Source organism: Diplotaxodon limnothrissa, linkage group LG15 (genome assembly GCF_057381915.1).
Source record: "Diplotaxodon limnothrissa isolate DT_005_m linkage group LG15, D_limnothrissa_male_GT1.1, whole genome shotgun sequence".
Classification (NCBI taxonomy): domain Eukaryota; kingdom Metazoa; phylum Chordata; class Actinopteri; order Cichliformes; family Cichlidae; genus Diplotaxodon; species Diplotaxodon limnothrissa.
In genome coordinates, this window is record NC_140610.1 from 21,373,802 (window position 1) to 21,400,577 (window position 26,776).

Sequence of the window (26,776 nt, forward strand, 5' to 3'; positions counted from 1 at the left end):
ACGGCCGCCGTTTTCTTTGTGAGTATTTATTACACGGCGTGCTGCGGGTTGCCTGTTCTAACGTTTGAGTCTAAGGTTTATTTTTTAGCACCTGGGCCCTATTTCAGGAAGCCAGTTTAGAAAACTCAGAGTGAAAAACGATACACGGGGTTGAGTAACCCCGAACTGTCCAACTCGGAATATTCGGTTTCAGAAAGGCTGATAACAATTAGTTCAATCAACGCGGAGTTGCTTTAACCCCAAGTTAAGAGCGCGCACGAGGATACATAAAGCCCTGATTAGTGGAGCACAGTCACCATGGAGATGGAGGGAAAGAAGGCGCGGTCAATGTATTTTACAGCGCTTGAGGCCGAAATTCTGATGGCAGTATATGCCGATAACATGCAAATTCCGCGGGAAAAAAGTAACACAGCCTCAGCTGCAAAACAAAGGGAGCATGCATGGCAAAACATAGTCAATGCGTGAGTGTTAATTTAAACATTGATCTAGGGATTTCCACCCATTTAACACGTTATTTTATTATATTTTATTTTATTTTTTATTTTATACATTTGATTTTGTGATGTGATGTGAGCGCAGGTGCAACCCAACAGGCCCCAAACGTTCCTGGCAGCAAGTAAAAATGAAATATAAAAATATAGTCCAAACAGGTGAGGTTTGTATTATGAGCCATAGTGCTTGGTCTGTTTGTCCGATGTAAATCAATTGCAGTTAGAGGCTACATTAATTTTCTTTCTGTAAGCACTTATTGAAATTATCTGAGCATTACAAGTACATATTTGCTTACTCTGTATGCTCAAATGTGACCCGTTATAGCCAACAGAAAAAAAAGCGGAGGCCGGAAAAACAGGTGGGGGTCCTCCACCACCACCACTCACAGAGCCTGGCCACTTGGCTTCCACATTTGTGATAATGTTGGCAGCATCATATATGATCTTCACAGTGCAGAGAACACAAATTAGCATCCATTACTATAATGAAATAATTTGTTAGTTTGAAATGCTACAGGGAACTATGTACCTGTACATTAATGCTGTGGAAAGACTTCCTGTTCACATAGTCTCCTTCATTTACTGAAGGAGCAATGATTGGAATGTGAGTGCCATCTATACAGCCAATCACGCCTGGGAACCGTGGGAATAAATGTAAAATTTAAGTAGTAGTTCAAGTATCACCACATCATGAATTAAGTTTTGTTCATCCTGATACCTGCAATTTTGTAGAATCCCTCTTTGATAAATCTTGTGGGTCTATGACCGGGGAACACCACAAACGAGTACAGGAGACGTTTCAGTGCAAATGTAACATTCCTGGCTGCCCGACAGACGGTAGCCTTGGAAACGTGCTCAGCGTCACCAATATTATACAGAAAGCTCCCGTTTGCAAAAAACCGAAGTGCAATACAAATAATATGTACAGAACTGAGAGAATGTCCGCGATGTGTCACATGAGCAATATTAGGCCTGAGGAGGTTATTCAAATAAATTATAGATTGTGCTGAAAAACGGTAACGTTCACACAGGAAATCATCAGGAAATGATAAAATGTCCGAACGCGCTCTAATCACTCTCTCCCGGCGGAGAGCTCTGCGGAGAATTTGGGCTTCAACATCTACTGGCTCTTCAAGGAAGGGGCACGCCATGTCTGACACTTCCTACAGTCAGGTTTCTGACAAAGAGGCGGAGAAGGTCAGGGTTAGTTGAAGTAAACCTGCGAGGGGGCAGGTTAGCTTCACGGAGTGTGTCGTCATAGTGACTCACTCAGAATTAATCTAAACTCGCTTTGTGAAACCGAAAACCCAGAGTTTTCGTTAACTCAGGGTATACTTACTCAGAGTTTGCACTAAACCGGCTTTCTGAAACAGGGCCCAGGCGGCTCTTTTTTACTTCTCATCCGTAAATAATCTGCACTTTCACGTGATTCAGTTTATTTTGAAAAGTCTCAACAGGATCTTGAGCTTTATTGTGAAAGGTTTATGTGGAACATAAACAAGCGGACATGCGAAGGTGTTACCGTCGCTGTTGCTAACGACAACGCATAAAAACAGTTGCTTGTCCGTCTGTAGTGTGGTTATATTAAATATAAAAGAAAGAGAGAACTTTAAGAAATTAATATAGCCACTACAGTGACCATCAAAACGATGAAAAAATATTGCCGTAAACAGTTTATTTTGCGACACCACGAAACAAACGATAGCGTAAAATGAAACGATAGACGTTTTTATATCCTCATCCGATATATATTGTTATATCGAACAGCCCTACTCGAGTCTACGGATGTATCCGTGTGTCTCCGTGGTGCTGATGCTGTGCTGAGCGAACAGCTCCTGAAGCTTTTGAAGTGTCAGAATGTGGAAAGCTAACAACGTCCCTCTTACCAGTAGGTGAAGTTATTTTTAGCCGATTACAAGTTGAATCTGGTAGTTGGGGTTGTTAGCTAAGATACCGTCATTAAGAAGAGCCACAACTTATGTGTCTATGCGAGCTGATTTGCGATGTGCACCGCTGGCGCGGCCATTTATTTTTTGATGCACTTTCTCAGATTAATTCACTGCGTGTCGTGCCCAGGGCTGGACTGGGACAAAAAAACAGCCCGGGCATTTTGACTAGAGACCAGCCCACCAGGTATTAAAGCCATAAAGCCTTTGAATGAAAACAAACGCTGTTGTGACAGTGATGTACAGTCTTGTTGGTATATGTATGATTTCTATACATTTTACATCAGATAAAAACTTTGGTTGTAAGCTTCAGATAATTATTTAATAACAGCCAGACATTTTAAATTAGAAAAAGAAAGTATTTCTTTGTGCCCCCCTCTCCCTGTTAATGCCCTACCTGGCCCTCCTGGCAAAACTTTGCTAGACCCGCCCCTGCACAGTTACCAGCTGTCAGCTACTTAGAAAAGGATCCTGGTGTTATTTGTCTCTCAGCAACAGTTCATAACTTCCCTTCAACTCATTCATGTCACCTAAAAGGTAAACCTGTTTCTCCATCACCACACAGCTCTGATGATTCAGTAAGGACATCTCGTGGTTTCATCTTCATGTTTCCCTCTCACCAGATAACCAAACCGATATCATGACCAGCAGCTTTTTTACAGCTGTGGCTCCAGCAAACATCAGCTGATACTAGAAATTAATATTAAATAAATTCTAACAACAGCTGATCAAGCTTAAACGTGCTGCTTTTGTTTAGCGTGACATCTGCTGGTTTCCTCTTTCTGGCGCAAAGTGGGCGATAAACAAACAAGAGAGAAAAGCCGATCAGCTGATCATTGATCAGTTTCATGATTGAAGTAGCAACAGGAGAGGGAAGGGGAGAGGATGAGATGAGGAGAGGCAGCTGTGCAGCGTAACGACAGAATAAATCCACCTTTGTGTCTTTTTCCATCCTAGACAAACTGCGTCCCTTCTCAGCTCAACACGAAACGCGTAATAATTTCTCTGAATACGAGATGATTCCATCTTTTTACTGGATGCTTGGCAACGCTACTAACTAACCTTATGAATAAAATAAAGTTCACTATCAGTAACATCATAGCACCCACCCAGCTGTATAGAAACTCCGTCATGCTAGCTAGTACACAATACGAGTTATTGTAACGGACTGTAAAAAGTCAAGACAACGAAAATAAACTCCACCTAAACTTGGTTTATATCTGACCCACATAGACTGCAGGTCATAACTTCTTACCTGAAGTTCAGTTCACCTGACACTCAGACCGGCGGCCGCCTCGAGTCTCTCCTCCTCGAGTCTCTCCTCCTCCTGCCTCCCCTTTCCTCATCCACCTGCTGGCCTCCACCACTTGTTAATTTTACTGAATCTGTGGAAGCTACGCCATAGCCACCACCAAACAACTGAGTTATTTTTACACACCGGCCAGCATCTGGCCAATCCACCACCTCTCATTGTTTATACCGTTACAAAAAATATATATATCATCGGCCACCGAGCAAATGCCCAATGGCCAGTCCAGCTATGGTCGTGCCATCAGTTAACCCTTTGTGTGCCACAGGTTGCCGACCCCTCATTTATAAGTACTTAAAAACACAGGCAGTCAGGGACACTGATCAAAGGATGAGGATGATAACATGGTGAAGATGTGGGTGAGTATTTTAAAAAGAAAATAATTTTAAATTATTAAATAATTTTAAGAGGTAGCTTAGCTGATAAAAATATATAGTATCTGCAAATTTTTGTTTCCCCAGTCTTAAAATTGTAAAATTGTTCCTGCTTTTTCCCCCTCCCGAGTCATTTGTTCAACAAGAAGGGTCCAAGGGTAAATGATGGCTGTAGAGTGAGATTTTTGGGCTCTTGGCAGGTTTAAATTTCTGTTTTTCCCCACTTTGGCAGATGTTGACTTCCCCACACTAGCTTTCCATCCATTAAAAATATTATTTCTTTTTGTGGGAAAAAAATCTTTTTTTTTTCTATAGCAAAAAGCTATATAGAAAGAGGCCTCCCTTTAAGGGAGGAAAGACCGCTTGGACTAAGGGAGTCCCTTAATCCAAGCGGTCTTCCCACAACAGTTTCATACTACTACTACTAATACTAATAGTAGTAGTAGTAGTAGTAGTAAATAAAAGCCTTTTATGACAATAAATAGTTTATAGCAGAGAAAGAATTTTTTTTTATCCAGACTAGGGCTGCCACAAACGATTATTTTGATAGTCGACTAGTCACCGATTATTTTTGCGATTAGTCGACTAATCAGATCATCATCCATTAGACGTAAAACTACAGCTTATTGCATCAGCAGCATCTGCTCTTATATAACTATCATTAGCTTACAGCTTTAAGTGTTTAAGGTCTGTGCTAACTAAAAATAAAGACAAGATGATAGTTTATTAAATTTTAATGAAATTTGCAGATTGTTTCGGTGAAGTTTAATAAACTCCTTGCTATCTAAAATATAACAGGACACTGGAGTATATTCTGGAGCATCTCACACTTCTGATAATCAGCTGTCTGCTTGACGTTTATTCAGCTGTGTAAAAACTATAACTTTAATCTCAGACAAACTGATTTACTCAGGAACAAATAAAATACTAAAAAAAAAAGCCAAACAATAACATTTTAAGTTATCTAAGTGACTCATATATATTTAACCTGAGTAGCGAAAGACGGCGGTGGGTTTGAAAACGATTTGCGGGGAGTCCGGTGTTCTCACGGCGCTAGTGAGCCTAGCCCCCGGCTGGCTAACGAGCTAGTGGGTAACAGATGTCTCCGAAAACGTCGGAGCGCTTTTGAAAATATGTGGTGTCCTGATAAACTGAGCAGATATTTGAGGTTTACACAGCTACATTCTCGCCTGAAAATATGTTAAACGTTTATTTTGTGACCCAGAAAGAATAATAAGAGTAACATTAAAACTAACTAGCTGCCGCCATTGTTGGAAACTGCGCTGGGCCGCGCTATGAATTCTGGGACACAGCTGCTTCTTCTTCTTCTTCTTCTTCTTCGGGGTTTAACGGTAGCTGACATCCTTGTACATGCAATGCTGCCATCTTCTGTTTCAGTCCGTTATTACACTCTTAAATCCTGCCACTTATTCCTGCGTCTTTTGTGATCTTACAAAGCTTCAAACGACGCGTCGACTATTAAATCAGTCGTCGACGATTTTGATAGTCGACGTAATCGTGACTAGTCGACAAATCGTGGCAGCCCTAATCCAGACACAACCTTTTCATTTTATTTTTTTAATATCACATATACCGCGGCTAGTTTAGATTTTCGCGATGTAGTGCATATAAACCTTTAATAAAAATGCAATTATTGAATACAGAATCTGACAAACTGTTATTTGCCTACACCTGCAGGATGGGTAAGCGTTTCGGTAAACGGAAAGTGAGCAGAGTGTTTCATGAAAAGGAGTTAGCTTCAGTAGAAGTAGCACAGAGCTAACTATGCTAAGCTACCCTCACAGCTGCGTCTAACGCCTTCCTTGTGCTGGCTCTGATCCCTAATGAGCCCTCCGTGACTAAGAGTACTGGTTAGCTGGTAACACCTGTGTGACTGCAGTTCCCTGGCTCACCTTGAAGTCTCTTTTCTACCTTCTGTCCTGCCTCAGATGTGTAAGGACGGTCCAGGCCGAGAGCACGTGGCTGATCTCATTTCCTGCTGCTGCCGTCTGTCTCGTGCTCCAGGTAAAATCTGTAAAAACATGGCGGCCTGAAGTACGAGATACTTATGCAACAGGTACCATCAACTCCCTGCTCATATAAACAATAGAGGGGAGGGGACATATCTCGACGAGTATTTAAAACGCACACATTTGACCGTCCTAATAAATCCAGGAGGAGACTACTTATGTTGTAATGTTTTATTTTGTTTGTTTTGCTCTTCTTCTACTTCTTTTTTTACATCAATAATACAAGAACAACTTTATTTATCCCAAAATGTGGAAGGCCAGCCTATGATTTAAAAAGGCCTAGTTTAAATAAAGTAGACAATCTCAATAAAAGGACTCAGTGAGTTAGAAAAAAAAGAAGGATACAAAGAACAGGACACAACAAATAAAATAAAAGAGTTCCGTAAATAAAAATCTAAACATAATTACAATAAGGAGTAAGGTGGACACATATCATAATAAGTGTTTTAATAAGTGTGTTTTTTGGTTGTTTTTTGAATGCTCTTCTGCATTCTTTGGCTGCAATGAGTGGATATCTGTTACAATTGACAGCAGTCTGATCCATCTCCTCTCACCTCCGACATGTACAAGTCATTTTCTCCCAGCTCACTGAATATTTTCTTTTAATTCATTCTCTGTAAACCGTAGATATGTCTGCTTGAGCAAATTCCAGTAGATCAGCAGTTTCTGATATACTCAGACCAGTCTGTGAGGCACCCACCGTCAACCGTGTCACACTCAAAATCACTGAAATCAACTTTCTTTCTTTCTTTCTTGCATGCCGTACCTAAATGAGTTGAGTTGCTGCAATGTGACTGGCTGATTAGATATTCATCTCAATGAGCAGATAAACAGAAGTAACTAATGATGTTGTCTGTAAGTTTATTTTTACATTATCCAGAGCCACAGTTATTTGGATGACTTCTGCATGCTGAGGATTTCAAGCATTGTGAATGAATAAAGGTATAAAATTCACTAGAAACTATGGAAATAGCTGAGGGTCAATATGTGCTGGTGGAGGACCTCCAAGTTCCATACTTAATGTGTCTGCTCCAGTGCTCAAGCAGTCTAGACCAGTATATACTGTACATAAATATTGTTATCTATGTGGGAACATCAGTGAACAGTGTAACTAAAGATTAAAGTCATCTTAAAAAGTGGGATCAATAAAAAGTAAGAAGAAAATAACTTTTAGACTGAAAGCTTAACAGTTTAAAGGATATCTTCCCTTTTCTAGAGTAACACTTACAAAAGCGAGCAAAACTATAAACTTAATAAATATGACATGTGTTTAATCATGATGGGGTTTTTTTTAACCTTTGTTGTATTATTTTCAGTGTTGTGGTATAAATTAGTGGATTAATTGATTAGGATGAAGCAAGATTATTTGGCAACGATCTAGCAAATGACCAAATATTACATAGTTGCAGCTGTTTTTGTTGTTTGGTTATTTTTATCGGCTTTGATATTTTAAAATATGATTGATTTGTGATTGTATTGTTAGTAGATTGTAATTTACACTTCCCCCCCCACTATATTCTCACAGTTTACTTCTGTAACTGACGCAGAAATAAATAAAGGAATGTAAAAGCAACTAATATACCTATTGTGCCACAACCATTTCAGCATGAAATAAAATGTAAACACAGATGTTACTAATGATGGTCATGTGGTAGTTCTGTTGTATTTAGGTACAGGGCGTTAATTAATGGAAAAACCTGTATTTACCTACAAATGGGTCGTAAAAAAAACTTAAATACACTTCAGCTGATACAGCAACAAAAATAATAATCTGCAGCTCTAGAAGTTTATGCAGATTTTTTTTATTTGAGAATAGAAGCTTTAAATTAACTCTGCTAGTGCCACACAGTTACATTCATTTCAAGATTCAGCTTTCAGACAAATGAAGATCAGATGAATTGAATTGAGTGTGACTTAAACCCACATGTTTTATGTGTATTTAACCCCGTATAAAGGGCCAGCTGACTGTGGGAGGTAAGGTAGATGGATGGACAGATGGATGAGGGTTTTTCTGTTAATCATTAATAAAGTGGATTAGCCCCAGTCGTCTGTAAATATGATGAATGCATCCACGGCTTCATTAGCTCTGCCTTCTCACAGCGCTGCTTTATTACACTGAGGTTGCACAGAGAAAGCCTGGGCGTTTTTCTCCACTTTTTTACCTGAAACTCTGGACATGGTCTCTCTGATCGATCTCATCTCTTTCTGGACTTGTGTGATGGAGGGAATAGCACACAGCGCTTAAGGATTTATTTGGTGTCTGAGGATTTTTTCACACAGCAGACTAACTTCACTTTTTTCTTTTACTTCTTTTCTTTTTCTTACACAATGCCGATGAAACGCAGCAGTGAAAGTTCAACCAGAGATGGCGTGTTTCTTATTCGCTCTTTAACCAGAACATTGTGCAACTCGCCAAAGGAAACATGCTCAGACTTTAACGGGCAGACGCACTTTCATCAGGAGGACGACTGTGGGATTAAATCAGGTAACAGAGCAGCCACGTTCAGTTAATGCTGGAGGTTCAAACTGTTTATCCTTGATTTTATGTAAAATTTCTCAGGTTTTTTTGTTTTCTTTATATGCTTCAATCAGAATCTTTACGCATGTTCCTTTTGACTCATTTTCACTTCAGCTCTGGTAAAACACACTCTCTTGTGTTTGGTTACTTTACAAACTTCTCAGGCCCACACATTATTATATGTGTTCACATGTAATAATGATGATAACAACAAAAGGAAAAGAGGATATAGTAAAACCGAGGGAATGTAATTAAGGAATTAAGCTCAACAACAATCATCTGCAGCAGTCTTTTCCCATTATTTTCATTTTGCACAGACTAGATATGAACTTTTCTTCTGGTTTTACAGAGTTCAACAGAATTTTCTGACTCAGGATGAATATCCTGAGTCAAAAAACAAGTCACCTTTATTTACTTCTGAGATTTCGGGTTTAGCAGATGTGAAAAATCAGGTGAACTCAAGCAGAAAGCCTCAGATATTAAGATAAAACAAAACAGACACATTGAAGTTAAAGTAGAGATCCAATTAAACAGCAGGAAAACAAACCAACAAAAGACAAACAGCAAGAAATGGAAATAATACCCAACATAATGGAGAGATGATAACCAGAAAACAAAAAAGACTTAAATAAAAGCATCTGAAAGGCAACATCACATTATAATGGAGTGAGAAAGTTTATAATAAAAATTGACTTTAAAAAGTGATTTTTTAATAATTTAGATTTTTATTTTCCCAAACCTTGTCAAGCAGGTTATTTCAGAATATAGAGTTCTTCATGGAAATGAACATGGAAATCTTGACTGTGGGACAGCTGGAAGGGTTTTACCTGAGAATCTGCGGTTTATACAGTATTTGGTTTCTGATATCCACCTTGAGTTCGGACCTATGTGTGCTTTAAATAGTAGAAAATTAAAAGCATATGAACGATGCAATAGTGTCTTCTATAGCCACCACGAACAAGAACTAAAACATTCTGAGGTTGGAGGTGTGAGAGAAGAGGTTGCTGTCAAGCCTTGAGATAGAAGAAAGAAAAGAAAGAAATTAACTGATTTTATTCTAGAGATTATTTTTGGAGGAATCAAACCTGGACAACTGTTTTCATGTGTGTTCAAGGATAAGATGAGTCAAACCAAACCTCTAAAATTTCTGTCAGCAGGCTGGGGCAGGGATAGCTCAGTAGGTAAAGTGGTCGCCCCATGATCGGAAGGTCGGCGGTTCGAATCCACTTAACGGCTACCCTGAGGTACCCCTGAGCAAGGTACCGTCCCTACACACTGCTCCCCGGGCGCCTGCTTAGTGGGCTGCCCACTGCTTCACTGAGTGAATGGGTCAAATGCAGAGAAAAACAAGTAATTTCCCCATGGGGATCAATAAAGTATCCATTATTATTATATTCATTCACAAAGGGCCAAGGGAACTAACAGGCTTGGTGGGGTTGAAAACACTTAGGATTTTTGGGTAACCTAGGCTCTGTGTTGTCTTTGCATCAATGAAAAGAGAGGTTGTGATGCATAATTTGGTCGAATGAAATAATATAAATAGAGAATAAAACAGGACCTACAATTGAACCTTGCGGTACACCACAAGCTATGTGAAATTCAATTACAGACATTGTTTAACCAAAAAACTGTGTGATGTAAAATCCCTCTAAGAAAAGTGAATGAATCCTCTGTGCCTCCAAAAATAGTGCTTAAAACATACAGAACTATTTAGTGTGAGGATTAAAATGTATTTTTATTATGCTTTATTACTTAAATTTTTTTAACCAGTACTAGTCGTTTCACTTACTATATAGTGAACCATTGTTTTTCACTTTTCTTTAACCTCTACCTGCTTTCTATCATAAAACTCTGCTATCCAGTTTGGAGATGTTGTTGTATGAACTCCTAAAGCATCGTTCTAAACATAAACAGTGTCATCGTATCTAACATAACCTGCACTGTGTTGTTTTGACTGAGTACTCATACATTTGTTTTGGCTTTTTAAACAGTTTGCCTTGTTATGATTAGCTACAGTGATCATCTTCTTTCATTCTTTCTGTTTTCCGTCTTTACAGTTACAGTCTGGCATTAAAACTATTCAGGTTTGTTTCTTTTCTTCCTCTGGAGTGTCCTTTGTTCTTGCTTGTTGGGAAAAACATTCTTTAGAGAAAAAATCCTTCAAAAAGCAATTAAAACGTCCCCACTGAGCACAATAACAAGTCAAGATGCAGTTACAGTAAATGTCTTTGAAAGGCTGCTATGCTGCGCTTCAGAAAGTTAGTTTATTATTGGATTTGCTTTAAATTTCCTCATGTAATTTACAGTTTACTGTGTACACATCAGCGAACACATCATCTGAGAAATGATGACAGAAAATCACCTTCTTAAGGCTGGAAATAAGAAAACTGTCCTCATTCCCATCAAGAACCAGTGTGGATTTAAAAAAAAAGAGATTTTACAAGGAAAGCCTTGAAGCAAGGATAAGATGAAATGCTGGAACTGAAATAAATCATAGAATTGCATGAAAGATATTTCATTAGTGAAGAAAAGTAATAACTATGTTCAGACAACACCTCAGATATACAGGAAATCAACTGATTCAAGGTCCTGACAGTTAATAGTCACAGGATATTTTTACAGTGTTTTCATCCTTTAAGCTCGCTGTTAGGATGGACGAGGAGGTGGTGTTGGGCTCATTATAACCCATATGGAAAAGATATATATATAAATCTTATAAAGTTTGTATCTGTCTTGTGTGTATGAAAAGCATACAAGAGTGAAAACAGATATAAGATCCCTTGAAAAATTATATAATGAAACTTGTTTTGGATACTTACTAAAACAATATATGAAAGTAATGAGAAAGTGTCCACTTTAATAAGTAAATCATATAAATTTTTACTATTTCTTTTCCATATGGGAAATTTTAACTTAAACTTAATTTTCTGCAGACTGAGATTAAATCTAACACAACTCTTTTTTTTTTACCTTTTATTTATTTATTGTTTTGTTTGGGGCATATTCAGATTTGTTAAACATTATAGCAGAGGACCAGACGATTTGCTGACCCATCTTCAGAATTGTTCTGCAACAGTACCTACAGTAATAACGAATAAAATGAAGCTCTTACAAAGGGGAACAGAGTCGATGTGTTATTAAAAGACTAAATGCAAGACTAACTCAGTCCTTCTTATCAAACAGCTAAAACCTTAAAGTAAAAAAGATTCTGTAAATTTGTAATTAATCAAAATTAAAACCACTTTTTTATGTTCAGATATCTTATGTACTATGACTATAGTATACAGTATATGTAAATTATGGCATACATTTTTCACATTATGCCACTCTGCCCTGTATTTGTTTGTATCAGAAGCGGAGGAAAGTAATGAGACGCCGTCGTCTGAGGAAGATCAAGACCTGGTGGACTTGAACTCAGACCTGAGCATCAAACAGAGTATTCCTTCCTCCAGGAAGACCATCAGTCAGATCATCAAGGACAAGAAAAAACAGACCCAGCTCACACTGCAGTGGTAAGAGTATTAGTGACACACAGTATGAACACTAACTACCTGCTAGTGTTGGTTGTGGCCGTGTTTATCCCTCTATCTATCCCTCTCAGGGGTACCTCAGGGTAGCCGTTCAGTGGATTCAAACCACCGACCTTCTGATCATGGGGCGACCACTTTTACCTACTGAGCTATCTCTGTGGGTCTGAGCAGTAGAATATAAGATGCATAATAACAAACAGCACTTATTTGGATGATAAAAATATCTCCTTTATATGGAGTAAACAGCGCAGGGCCTAAAGCTGATCCCTGTGCTTTATAAAAATAACATTATAAAACATGATACTTGATATAAACATAATCTTACATATTCCCAGTTTCTCACATGTACACAATTCTTGTTTGATTCAAATAATTTTACTTTGGGGTGATTTTTTTTTCCAAAACCAAAAAGTAAGAAAAAGGTTCAGTAAGACATCAGAAGAAATTAACAAGTCAGAAAATAAATTCCTCATGAAAAGATTTACTATTATTTGCAATGCACTAAAACAGCCATCAGGAGTGGTATTAGTACTCTTACTTTTTCCATTCTACATGCGTCATATTAAATTCTTCCTGCTCTTTTGACTTTTTTTTCATGCACTATTTTCTTATAGGTCCCAATAAAGCTGTACTTTTTGTTCAGTGTATCTGGATCTAACATTTTAGATTACTGTTTTTTTCCTCTTTGTTATTGAGCCAGAGGTTTATTTGAATATGCTGCAATCAGTGAACGTTTCAAGCGTTGTTCTGATAACTCTATGAGAGAGATTTTGTGTGTGACAGGCTGGAGGAGAATTACATAGTGTGTGAAGGAGTGTGTCTGCCTCGATGCATCCTCTATGCCCACTATCTGGACTTCTGCAGGAAAGAGAAGCTGGAGCCGGCCTGTGCTGCTACATTTGGAAAGGTGTGAGGTGTATTCTCATTTATTCTCTTCATGTGTGTTATGCACTGTTTAGTTAAAGAAACGATAAGATTTTATGTGTCTTTAAAAAAACTTAGAAGTCCCAGTTTTTACTTACTAAACCTTAAAGGCACCTTATTACAAACTTTACACATCCGGTTTATACACATTACATGTATTTTAAAGTCACTGTAGACTGTTGATTGATTTAATGAATTACAACATTAAAATCTGACATAAAAACAGTAGTTTTGTGAAAATGAACTTGTGATTGATCTTACCAAAAGATTTCACCTTCTCAGACAATCCGACAGAAGTTTCCTCTCCTGACAACAAGAAGACTCGGCACCAGAGGACACTCCAAGTAATGCAACATTCACCTTCTAATGCGACACACAATGAATAAATAATACAACACAACATAACAGCATTTCCTTCAATAAAGGTTTGGTTAGTGTTTGACATTATTACCTATTTTATTTTTTAAAGATATCATTACTATGGAATCGGCATCAAAGAGAGCAGCGCTTACTATCACTCTGTTTATTCTGGAAAAGGTTTGACCAGGTAACTTTAAAAGCTTCTCACCAATTTCCTTATTCCAACAATCACGTACTGTTTTCTTTACATCTACAGAAGCTTTCATTTCCTTACATTACCTGATTTTTCCACCAGTTTACTGTGTCCATTATTATTCTATTAGGAGATTCTGAATAATGTATAAATAAGATCATCTCTGAATGTCAAATAATACCGTTGTTATGTTTGCATTTATTGTTTTGTTCGTATTTTATTTGATCAAATTCACACTTTTCTGAATTTTGAAAAAACTTCCATCTGAATGTAAAATTCAAATACTTCTGCTTTGATGACAGGTTTTCAGGGAGCAAGCTCAAAAATGAGGTAATATTCACTTTTAATTTCAATTATTGAAAATCCATTCCAACATATTACACAGGAATTTAGAGGAATTTGTCATTTTTATTATGACAAACTAAACAGAAATAAATCAGAAATATAAGTTTTATTAATTTAGGCTTCATTAAACGTCTTAAGCTCTGTGACAGAACTGCTGTGAGTTCACTGAACTCATTAAAGTAGTTTTATAAAGCAACATCACTGACATATTAGTAAATTCATAGTTTCAAATCACAATAAAAACTTTTCAGTAAATGTAATATCTTCTGTAATGTATTTTGCAGGGTGGCTTCACCAGGAAATACTCTTTGAGCTCTAAAACTGGAACGCTGCTCCCAGACTTCCCCAGCGCCCAGCATCTTCTCCTGCAAGGAAACATTTCCAGAGAAAAGGTTTGCTGATGAATCGCTTTCTATAAAATGGTATAGCACACGTAATTATGTAATTACCCCCAACAATATAGAGTATTCCAGTTAAAGTAGTTGATTTGGTTACTGTTTCAAGTCTGGTAACTTAATTTTTTATTCTTCAGGTGGACACTCTGATTATGATGTATAAAACACACTGCCAGTGCATCCTGGATAATGCCATAAATGTCAATTTTGAGGAGGTTTGTTTAAATGACTTCAAATATATAAATTTAAACATGACTTCAAGCTGAGTAAGCTCTTCGAATAATCTTTCTTTCAGATCCAGAATTTTCTGCTCCATTTCTGGCAGGGAATGCCGGACCATCTGTTGCCGCTGCTGGAAAACCCCGTTATAGTCGACATCTTCTGTGTCTGTGACTCCATTCTCTATAAGGTTGTAATAAAAACTCTCTTTTTTATTTTGACAGTTTATTATTTGTGAAAGCCGGAACGTTTCTCAAGCATTTCAAAAGTATTGATTTTGCTTATTTACTATAACATAGTTCTTTTTTCTTGGACTCTATTAGAGTAGCTTAGCATGAGTTAAAATCATACTGTTTGAACATTTTTTACTAAACTTTAATGCAGCCCCCCAGTTCCTTGTGTCTAAAACAAGCTGGTTTAGTTCTTTTGTCTTGATTTTGGATCTTGATGCAAACCTAATTACTAGAACTTTGGCCATGTTTAACACGAGAGCCCTTTGCTGTAGCAATATTTATATGTCTGCACATATGAACACCGTAATATGTCCACTTTAAGCTTATTGTGTCTGCTCCAGTATAAGATGTAGAAATTGACCTGCGCAAATTTTAAAATTCAATATCAGTTTGGTAAATTAATAACAATGACGTGGAAAAAAAAGTCTCATTAACATCCCTGAGCAAGAAGGAGTCTTCTATAAACATTGAAATCGTCTCCTCTTGTTCTCATGTAATTTGTCTTTTGTTCTCTCAGGTTTTAACAGATGTTCTGATTCCTGCCACAATGCAGGAAATGCCTGAAAGGTTTGTAACTTCCGCTGTGCTTATAATGTTCATCTGATGTACTTTTGAAAAACAAGCAAACAAACAAGGACTTGTAATATTTTTATAAAATGCAAAATAATGTAAAATGATGCAAAAATAATTCAAAATGGATTCATTGGTCATCCACGGTCACCACTTCATGAAAATTGCATCATATATAAGTATGGACATGTGCATGTATATGTGTAAATATATGTATATTTAGTGGGTATGGATGTATGTGTATTTGTACGTGTGTGCATGTACATGTCTATACTTATAGATATCTATTGCTTACATGGTAATACTAGAAGTATAATAGTTGAAATTTATTACTTGCATACTTCCACAAACCTTATATACACATATACTGTGTATGCGTGTACATAGAACCTCAGCTACTGTTGTATATATTGTATTGTATATTATCTTATTTATTTTGTATTTCTTGACTTTATATTCTTGGTTTACTCTTTGTATTCTTCTTCTAGCTGTACCTGAGCTGTGGTAAAGCACAAATTTCCCCTGTGTGGGATCAGTGAAGTCTTATCTTATCTTAAACTTTCCTCAAGACAGCCTGGATCCTAAAAATATCCTTTTTTAAACTGTAGAGACATGGGATGTAGCTGTTACATTTTAAAATAGTCCGACAGAGATTTTTAAAAATCAGCAAATCTACACATTGAGGATGTTTCTGTTTCCAGTCTGTTGGCAGATATCCGCAACTTTGCCAAACACTGGGAGCACTGGCTGGCCTCCTCACTGGAAAACCTCCCCGAATGTCTCGCAGCCAAGAAGCTTCCCATAGCACGCCGCTTTGTTTCATCCTTGAAGAGACAGACCTCATTCCTACACCTGGCACAGGTATAACATTATACAACCAAAGACAGTGTACACCAGCATCTTAAAACAAGCATGCTAAAAACTTCTGGAGGTTTTTATTTTCTCTTTCTGTTAATCCAGATAGCACGCCCGGCGCTTTTCGACCAGGCTGTAGTGACCAGTATGGTGCTGGATATCGACAATGTGGATCTTAGCAGCATTAGCTCGCAGCCTCTTCTCAGCGTAACCGCTAATGGAGATCAGGACCCGGATATCTACTCTGAGTGTAAGATTCAAGCACAGCATCAGCCTCATATTTAAAATGATTTGTACTTTTGTACAGTTTCTGTTGTTCCAGTGAAAAATGAGAACCTTCTGTTAGGAATAACTTTTCTCTTCCTGTTCTCTCCTTTCTTTATTTCCTTTGTTTGCCTAGATGACTCTATTACAGTCTTTCAGGAGCTGAAGGAGCTGCTGAGAAAAAACGCCACAGTGGAGTCCTTCATCGAGTGGCTGGACTCTGTGGTGGAGCATAAAGTCATCAAGGTAAAAGCTGTTCACCTGAGTGTCCCTGTATTTGTGTGGATACCAAAGACTGCATTTCAAAGAAGAATATAGCCATCGTGACATCACTCTTTGGTTAGTGAGGTCAAGTTGTGAAGCCTTGAGCATTTTTACATTGCCATTTTTGTGATTTGAAAACAGTCATGACAGGCGAGCAGTAGTTGCTACTGTACTGTCATTAGGCCCAAGGTAAACGGAAGAGTTTGCAGGAGTTTAAAAAGGAGTTTTATCCTCCTCCTGGACATGAATAGACATCAGAATTTTAAAAAATGAACATTACGATTTGTTTGTTAAGACTCCAAACCAACTGTTTACATCATGAATTCCCCTAGATAGTCTTTACTGCAGTCTTAGATAATGATACCAGAAGGCCATTTTCCCATAAACTTTTTGAAACCACAGGATGCGCTCCCTGCTGGCACAAAGACCACCAGGGAAGTGTTCAAGGCACTTCCTAATTAACTTGTCAAACCAGGACGCCATGTCCATCTTTTATATACTGCCTTGTGGTCCTGCCATGAAACCAGAGGATTTTTTTTTCTCTCTTTATGTTTCGATCAGCCTGGTAAACAGAGCGGCCGGTCAGTGAAGAAGCGCGCTCAGGATTTCCTCCTCAGGTGGAGTTTCTTTGGTGCCAGAGTGATGCACACGCTCACACTCAACAATGCTTCTAGCTTTGGTAAGAACATCCGAGAAGTTCGCTCACACCTTATAGTTAAATTAAAATGACAGTGAGTGTAAATTTCACAGCAAGGGGATGAGGAAGCTTTACAGATGCTCTCCTCTGCAGACACACACCAGGGTGTACAAAAAAAAGACCCAAAGTCTGAGCTTTTAACCACCAGGGTTATTTGTACATATGCTGATCTCTTTATTATAAGCTTTTTGCCATGTTTAATATGAGTAGCCACCTTTTTTTATTAGTATATACAGGACTGTGCAAAAGTTTTGAGACATTTCTTTATTTCTTTATGTTTTGCTTGGAAAAATGTTCAGGTAAGAGGAATGGGCTGAAAATGAGTGAAAAAGCAGCCAATGTCCAAAGAAAAACTTTGAGGCATCTTCAGAAAGTCTGGAGAACTGTTGCTCAAGCTTAACTGCTACTTAAAAATTCCCCTAGAAAACCGTCTACGTCCTTGGAAGCAAAATATAAAGGAATGAGAAATGACTCAAGAGTTTTGCACAGTTGTATTTATGCGAGGAAATAAGGAAAAGCTTTAATAGGTCCTGTTAAATGTCCTTTGTTGTTTGCATATCGCTCATGATATTTGTAATATTTGTAATATTTGTGCTGCTCAGATATGAATTTGCCACTGCTTTCTTGTCCATTAGTGAATCTACACACACACACACACACACACACACACACACACACACACACACACACACGCACACACACACAGGTCTACTACAAGCTAGCTCTGAGCAGATTGCTACAATAGCATCATAAATTGTAATGGCCAGACTTGCCTTGATTACACACAGTCTTATCTGTAGGTTGTGTGCTCTCTGTTTAAACACTGTGCAGGGGTGTGTGTGTGCGCGCGTGTGTGTGAATAAACACTGACCATTTGGTAGTTCGTTCTCCCTCTCTGTTTTAAAGTCCAGCTGAATCTGTGACTCTGCAGGTCAAACAGAGAGCAGATTGATTTTAAAGATCACACAGCAGATAGAGAAAAAGCATGACGCAGGCACTCAGCTGAAGTCGCAGAGCTTTTGGACTGTGGTATATTTGTAGATACATAAAGTGTTTGTGTTGCAACAGGTTCCTTCCATCTGATCAGGATGCTGTTGGACGAGTACATCCTGTTGGCTCTGGAGACTCAGTTCAACAACGACAAAGAGCAGGACCTTCAGAACCTGCTGGACAAATACATGAAAAATGCAGGTATCAAGCATCATTTCAGCTGCTCAGAGATCCATAATTAACTCAAATTGACTGCAGGTCCACTACTGTTTAAAGAGCGTAATTATTATGGATGTAGTAAATAGATGAATCGAAACCTGGATGTAGATAAAAAACAAACAAACCTGGGGTTACCAGCTTTTTATGCAGGATGCCCTACAGTGCAGCAAAAATAGAATTAATATATGTTTTAGTACATTAATAATGAATTTACATGTATTAATGTGTGATAAAATAAAATTAGAGAGTAACAAGGAAGTTTCTAACCTCAGATATCTTATGTTTTAGTTTCATGACCCATGTGCGGTGTAATACATTTAAACACCCAGATTATTATCAGAGGTTCCTCATGTTATTCACATCACTTTCAGATGCCAGTAAAGCGGCGTTCATGGCCTCGCCCAGTTCCTGCTTCCTGGCAAATCGCAGCAAGGCCACTGCTGCCACGGACCAGCCGGTAAAGAACGAGTCTCTGGGAGAACACGCCTACATGTCTCTGTCCACCAATCAGCAAAGCCTGGAGGGAAAAACTGTCATCTATCAGGGGACTGAAACCTCTGGCTTCACAGTTTCTGGTAAAAGAAAAGACATTTCGGATTTTCTGTCACATTAAAAAAACGTTTTCTACTATCATATAAAATATGTTTTAATCTGTGGTCTTTTGGGTTAATCAAAAAACAATAATCAGCGATACAATACGAACTGTAATCAAAAGGTTTGACAGCTTCATGTCTAAAAAACAGGAATCATACGTAATTTAAATTTGGCTGCTCTTCCCTTCAGGGACATCTGCTATCATTAGGTCTTCTGTAAATCCTCAAATGAGCAGAAGTTTAGGCTTTTTGGGTACATTTCGATGGATAAATAATGAAAGTGCTAAAGTAAACTAGAATGGTTGTACTTAATTACGGACAATTACAAATACAAAATTATTTATATAGTGAAAATAAAGCAGATGTCATATCAGGTGTCCCCCAAAATTATCAGCCCACTGATGTACTAGTGCAGCGGTCCCCAACCTTTTTTGCGCCACGGACCGGTTTGTGCCAGACAATATTTTCACGGACCGGCCTTTAAGGTGTGGCGGATAAATACAACAAAATAAAACTAGTACCGGTAACGAAAAAAAAAAAGATTTATTCATAACACACGTGAAAAAAACGATAACAAAATAACGCTGAAAACCAATAAAAACCCTGAAAACCATACATTTCACATCCGAGTCTCACTCTCGTGGCCCGGTACCAAATGACTCACGGACCGGTACCGGGGTTTGGGGACCGCTGTACTAGTGTGTCCTGCACTGCTGCTCAGTTGAATAAAACAATGTTTTAACAGGTCCGTGTAAACAAGCTCACCTCTAACTTGAGGTATGTTTAGGGAAGCATGCACTCATCGTAAAAATGCTGAAAAGTCTTGATGGTGATGCTGAACAAAAGTGCAATCTATCATAAGCTTAGCTTTTTTCTGAGTAGCACTCTTCTCCACCAGATGAGCTAATGCAACATCCAGCCCTCAGACACACGGGGTTATGATAGATAACCAAGGTTCAGGGTTGTTGTCACTTTAATGTGTTAGAAGCTTGTGATGTTATTGTAAAGGTTACATAACAAAGCCTCTCGGTCTTAACTCTGAGTTCTTTGTTTCATTACCAAAAGCTTTTAAAACTCCTGTAAACCATGTCTGATGTTGGTTTCTTTAGGCCTCTAAGTGTCGTATCCCTCTTCATCCACAATCAGGTCCTCAGATGGACTTCTCTCAGGTCAGCGGCCCCCTCATGACCCCCCCAATCTCTCCAGCGGGATTAGTTCACAGAGGTTCTGTCATCAATCAGGGGCCCATGGCAGGAAGGCCCCTGATGTCCTCTTCTTCTTCCACCACCTGCTCCTCCTCTTCTTCCTCCTGCCTTTCATCTCTCAGTGCTATGACCCAGCCCAGCCCCTGCTCTTCATACACGGAGACCCTGTACCATTGTTTACCTCAAACCACCTCCGGTTATTTTCCTCCAGCCAGCGCCTCCTCAACCCCAAACTACCAAGCTGCTCTCAGGTAGGTTCTTTCATTTTATTTGGTATTTTGCATTTTATTTATTTACCTGCATTGGAACAAATCTGATAATTACCATTGAGTCATGAGCTACAACAAACTTTTATTGACAGTTCTGTTTAAACTTTCTGCCAAAATAATTTTAATTTGTGTTCCAGGCCTCAGAATCAGTGTCTGGCTTCGGTTCAGTCTCAAGCTTCATCTCTTGCCTGTCACCTGTCTCGGTACCCCTCTTTTAACGACCAGCACCTGAATAAAAACGTGTTCTACAATCATCAACCTGCTCCTGTCCATCACTCATCCGGCAGCACTAACTGCTCCCTGGCACCCTATGCTTCTGCAGTCCGGCCCTCATCTGCCTACACTTCAGGTTCAGATCCAGCTCACAGTGAACAGGGACTTGACCCTCAGGTTGCAGCCCAGATTCTGGATTCAGCTGAGGGGTTTGGCTTTGTGGAGACTGGACTGAACCTTCCTGGTGGTGGATGTCAGGCACAGACGTATTCTGTCACAGGACCAAGCGGTAAGGATTCCCAAACTGTGGCCTCGTCTAAATGCCTTTAAACACCGGTTGCATAAAATCCCTGCAAATGTTTTATATGTAAGTTTTTTTTAGGGCAGATTTTCTGCAAAATGCAGCACGGTCATGCTTTTATATTCAGCCCTATGATGCTCATTTAAGTTCTATACAGTGCTGGCATGATACCAGTGTTGAAAATAGCAATTTTGCAGATCGCTGATGCTGGTACCTGACTTAAGGTCCTCATAAACTGCAATGCCTTGAATATAATGTCTGAGCATCTTAAGCGTCTGAGGTCAAAGTCATCATTGGTGACTACTATGATCCTAATCCTATCTCTAACAATACAGGCTTAGAATGTGTGTGTATTTTGGCAATTAGTGTTCAAAGAAAATAATCATACTAACTGACATCAAAAGCTATTTTTTCCTGAAAAAATTTGCTCTTCTCCAAAGTACAGGGGAACCACCTATGATGACAGATGCTTGTTTTATGCTTGAGTGCGAACCACCGACTGCCTGTCTACCTGCAGAGTGTTTGTAGATGAAGGCAGTGCGCAAAGTGTGTGGTACAAGCAGTCTGTGGGCTACTCTTGATTGTGCTGCTCTTGGTCCTTCACCTAGCTGTGGAGAAGAGCCACATTATAACATACAAAGAGCTGAGGTGAAACTGAGTGTCAAAAACAGTGAAAAATGTCCACTGCTGTATTTAAAAAAAATCTTTGATGTTTTTTGGCTCCTCTCCCACCTCTGGTGAACTGTCCTATGCCAGCCCACTTGTCAACCAAGCAGCATTTGATGGATGCATACATCATCCCTGTCCAGCTATTTGCAGATGAGATTTTAAAGGGCTGCACATTTGTGGTGGGTGAAAGCCCCTCTCTGTTTGCTGTCCACATAGAAAAGCATATGCAGATGGACACATTTGCAGGACTTTTATGCCTCAGAGAGTTTAATAAAAAATCTGTGATTGATTTGATCTTCAGAAACCAGATATGAAAGAATCCAGTATAAAATTTCTATTTATGGATATCGGTCTCTGACTGATAAAGACTAAGCATACTTGTTATAAATTCAGTCTGCACAGAGTGAAAGGGTTTAGATATTTTGTGAATCAACTGTAAATTTGATTTCTTCCACTCAGATCTTTCTGGCTTCATGAGCATCCCTGATGCCAAAGTTTGGAACCAGTGTTTTATGTACAATGATTTTAATGTGTTTAAATGAACTGTAATAACTGTTGTGCACAATAACACCAGATGTCTCAATGTGGGGGATGATGGTGACTACAATTGTAGTGGATCTTTTTAAATGCACCATCAAGGGAAGCACACCCAATTTTCTGCACAGTAAAAAAGTTTAAAAAAAAGGTTCTTACCAAACTGTACATCATTGGAAAACACTTTTCTCTTTCAGCAGGTTATTATGGGAACAGCAGTTACCTGGAGAGCCAGCGCATGACATCACTGGTTGACCAGCATGTGTCTGTCATCAGCAGCGTTAGCAGTTTGCGTCCTTTCCCTTCAACGTACTCCGAAGTCCACGATCCACTCAACATCTTGGACGAGCCAGGAAGGAAACCGGCAGGAGCCTTTTACAGTGAGGCAGAAAACGGAGCAGGTGAGCACAGAGGAGTAATGGGAGCAGTTTTGCAGGATGGGGAGTAGGCTCATAGGGATACACCATTGGAGACATCTGAGGGTTTTCTTTTGTTACTGTGAGCTGCTAGAGGAGCTACAAACAAAAAAAAAAACCCCCCCATATAAAACATATAACAAGGTTAGTGTATGTTCAAATCATCTCTGTGAACCACAAGCTCAGACGTCAGCCTGCTCTAAATGCTCTGTTTCAGACGGGGTTTTTTCTATCACTGGAACATCATGATTTTAGTGACGGTGAATCTCCTTTATATGGTCACCTCAGGCTCACAACAGCCACCCACCTGCTGTTCAAAGCCTCTGCTGGGAAGAAGCTGAAGCAGCTCAGACAGAGGATAAACCGAAGGAATACACTAAGACCCAGGATAAACTAAATAAGGATTATTTTTAACTGTCTAAAATAATATCAAGCTAAAAATGTGCAGAGGTCCACTTTAACTTGAAACGACTCGGGAGGATTAACGTAACTCATAATTCGCTAGATAAACACAAATAAAGTGCACAGAAAAGTAAAATATACATGTCATGCACAATTCAGCTGCACCGTTGTACTTCATGAATATAAGTCCACTTCCACTTCCACGTCAGGGTGGGTTTGTTGGAAGATGTGCACAGCAGTGTTTGACAGCAGTTTAGCATAAACATAAAACTCTGTTAGACTGGTATAGCAGTGATTCTCTATGGATTCTCCCCATTCACCATCTCATAGATTTGGAAGCTTGGTTAAACGTCACTGGCTGAAACAATGTTAGTGTATCACCAAGGAAACTGTGCTATTTGTTAGCAACATGATAGCTTAGTAGTGGTTAGGTGTGTTAACTCACAACAAGAGGACACTAGTTAGAGTTCTGCTGTGTGGAGTTTATAGCTCCAGTTTCTCCTGACACTGAAAAACAAGCTAAGTTAATGCTGTGCATGATTGGATAAAGAAAGCTTTGGTTTGTTTTTTCACTCCTGATCTCCATACGTGACAAAGTTGTTAATGTGACTCGTCTTAGTGTTGCCATAAATTGGCTACATCATGGCACCAACAGACAAAGACAAACCGTGAGATGCCAGCAGCTTTAACAAAACAGCAGTAATTGACTTTCTGTTAATGAGAGCAGGCTGGATTCTTCTCATGACCCCACTGGTGGTCGTAAAGGTACTGCAAGGGATTTAAATCATGTGTTCTTTTTGATCCAGAGGAAACCATTTAAATGGCCATCAGACATTGAAAGAAAAGCTCTGAAGCGCAAAAGAAATTTTCATACGAGCAAAAACAATCCATGAAGACACAAAGAAAGAAGGATTCATCTTCATATCCTGTGTAAGAAACTGAAACACGTCTGCTGTCTTTTCCTCAGATCACTCCCTCTCCTCGTCGGGATCTGCCCCCTGCATGTTTGGACTTCCCTCTCAGTTCACCTCGCAGGAATCTTTGCTTTCTCAGCAGCGTGTGACGGCATCCTCTGAGGTCCAGGACCTGGTGTCTTCGCTGCCCCCCATCAACACTGTGTTCATGGGGACAGGAGGAGTGCAATGATGGATCCATCATCCATGGAGCGACGTATGTGCCAGTACTGCTGTGTAGGATGGTTTGGTTTATAAAAAAGCAACAAGCTCAGTGGGCTGACAAAGGGTAACGACATGTAAGATTCTACTAAATTCACTACAGCAAACACCCAAGCTGCAAGGTACAGTATGAATCTTCACTCAGCCACCAGGACACTCCAGCTTGCAGTGCTGATGAAAAACAGTTGACCTCTGATAACAGTTTTATCAGGAAGCCAGCCTTTGATACCTATGCTAACATAAAGATATTTATATTTAACAAGAATCTTATTTAAATATATTTAAATACACGCAGACTGTGCTATCCACCTCGAAACAGTTGTTTCTTCTTCATCCACAACTGTGTTTTTTAATTGGTAATTTTTCCAGATTGGAAATAACAGCAAACACTGCTTTTGTTCCTTCAGTGTTTTTTCTGTGTGCAAGAAGTTGTAAATAAAGCTTTGGAAAATGGAACAGTTTACTTTCCACTGACTACACAGCAAGTGAAAAACACCTGGTCTGCCCTGACTTATAATTCATCAGTCTAGACTTAAAAATGTGAAACATTTCTGCTGTTATCACTGTTTTTTTTTTTTTTTTTTTTTTTTAACAATACTCCTACCAGTCATTTAGAGCTAAAGGCTGTTGCCTTGGTAATGGAATTTTTTATGCACCAAGTTTTCTCATTGCCTTATTGTTCTTTTAAACTTTAAACAAATCAAAATTTTACATTTTGAAGAAGAATTAAAATCATACTATGAGAGCAAGGTTTGGAAAGGTCAGATTCTTCTAATTATGACTGTAAGCCTCATTTCAAATAATAGAAATAATAACAGCTCTTAAGGTGAAAGGTCTATCTCATGGAACATAAATATTAATATTTATTTATTTTGTCTGACGCCTAAATAAACTTTAAACATAGTCTGAGCTTATATCTGATTAAAGATGAACATAGGGTACTGACAGGCAAAGTAAATGCCGTCATAAGCGTGTGTATGCTAAGTGCAAGCTTAGCAAAGTCTTATATATTTCAGAATCAGAATACTTTATTGATCCCTGGGGGAAATTATTTTTTGTTACAGTGCTCCATTATAAACCAACATTAACAAGACAGACAATACGCTAACTAAGAATATATATATATATATATATATATATATATATATATATATATATATATATATATATATATATATATATATATATATATATATATATATATATATATATATATATATTCAAAGGAGCTTGCAAAGAAAATATATATATATTGTACTATGTCACTCAGTCACTTTAAATGTGATCTAACCAGTGTTCGTGTGTTAACACAGATATTTATGCATGTTTAAAAAAACCAACATTTGCAGGTTGATTAATCCTCAAGGGAACAAGAAAATGTGTGCATCCAATTTTCAGTCCAGAATTGATCGGCTCGGGACCCTGAATACTTTTGCAAAACTCCAGGACACGTGTGTAATAACTGCTGTGATGTTCCAATCTGGTGGACTGAATGCACAGCTGTCATTGTAATTCTTCACTTAAATGTTACTTTTTTGGCTGCATGTTTATTTATTTGCTGTAATAATGGGAACACTGAACAGAACAGATCAGGGAACACTTTGTGCTCTTGTTTGCCTCTGCAGCAGATTGACACCCACTCAACAATAGACCCCAATAGAGTCCTTATCTGCTCTTATTCAAAGACCCTGTGTCAGACCATTTAACACATGACTCTTTAACAGACGAACTCAGAGATTAAAGGACGGAAGCACAATTGAAGACTGCGGCTCGACGATGGGAGCTTTCTATTTGTAATTATTTGCTTACTCTGAGGGACAATGCAGGCAGATACAACTCAGATAAAAATATTTACTGAAAGGTTATGAGACACACAAAGACACACAGAGAGATGAGTGAAGAGGGAAGGCTGGTGGAGGATGTTTGTAAGTATACTGCCAATGGTGAACTCAGTAAAACAGGGTCTACTGCCTGCTCTTCAGGTTGCACGCTGGGGTCCAGATGGGATGTAATAAAATCTTAAGCTCAAAAGAGATTGACTAAGGGTAGACAGTATGCATGTGGTTTATCATATTAAGTCTTAAACAGCAATATTTATGGATTCTTTTGTAATTTATCTGATCAGCTGATTTACTTGAGTGCTTAAAGATGCTAATTTGCATGATCAGACTGGAGATCAGGGTCTGATTGCTTATAGAAAAACTGGAAAACTAAGATTAAATGCTTCTGACATTTCCTAGGTGCAGTGCTTTTTATGAATTCATACAACAAAT

General features: G+C 38.6%; 1 protein-coding gene across 1 annotated transcript; it reads left to right on the forward strand.

Annotated features, from left to right (window-relative positions):
• Positions 1-8,478: 8,478 nt before the first annotated feature.
• On the forward strand, positions 8,479-24,474 carry rfx6 (regulatory factor X, 6). The gene is made up of 20 exons (XM_085373157.1): positions 8,479-8,635; positions 12,024-12,180; positions 12,982-13,105; positions 13,405-13,466; positions 13,592-13,669; positions 13,978-14,005; positions 14,305-14,412; positions 14,553-14,630; positions 14,711-14,824; positions 15,385-15,434; positions 16,139-16,298; positions 16,398-16,542; positions 16,693-16,802; positions 17,382-17,499; positions 18,586-18,708; positions 19,098-19,301; positions 20,466-20,775; positions 20,931-21,295; positions 22,711-22,911; positions 24,296-24,474. Exons 1-20 carry the CDS (start codon positions 8,479-8,481, stop codon positions 24,472-24,474), a joined length of 2,871 nt encoding a protein of 956 aa, XP_085229283.1.
• Positions 24,475-26,776: the final 2,302 nt, after the last annotated feature.

Excerpts from the sequence above, each read along its gene's own strand:
- rfx6 (XM_085373157.1), top strand. The coding sequence starts at position 8,479 with ATGCCGATGAAACGCAGCAGTGAAAGTTCAACCAGAGATGGCGTGTTT. Across the intron at positions 13,670-13,977 it reads TCTGGAAAAGGTTTGACCAG|GTTTTCAGGGAGCAAGCTCA; the intron begins GTAACTTTAAAA and ends CTTTGATGACAG. Across the intron at positions 16,803-17,381 it reads TGGAGCATAAAGTCATCAAG|CCTGGTAAACAGAGCGGCCG; the intron begins GTAAAAGCTGTT and ends TGTTTCGATCAG.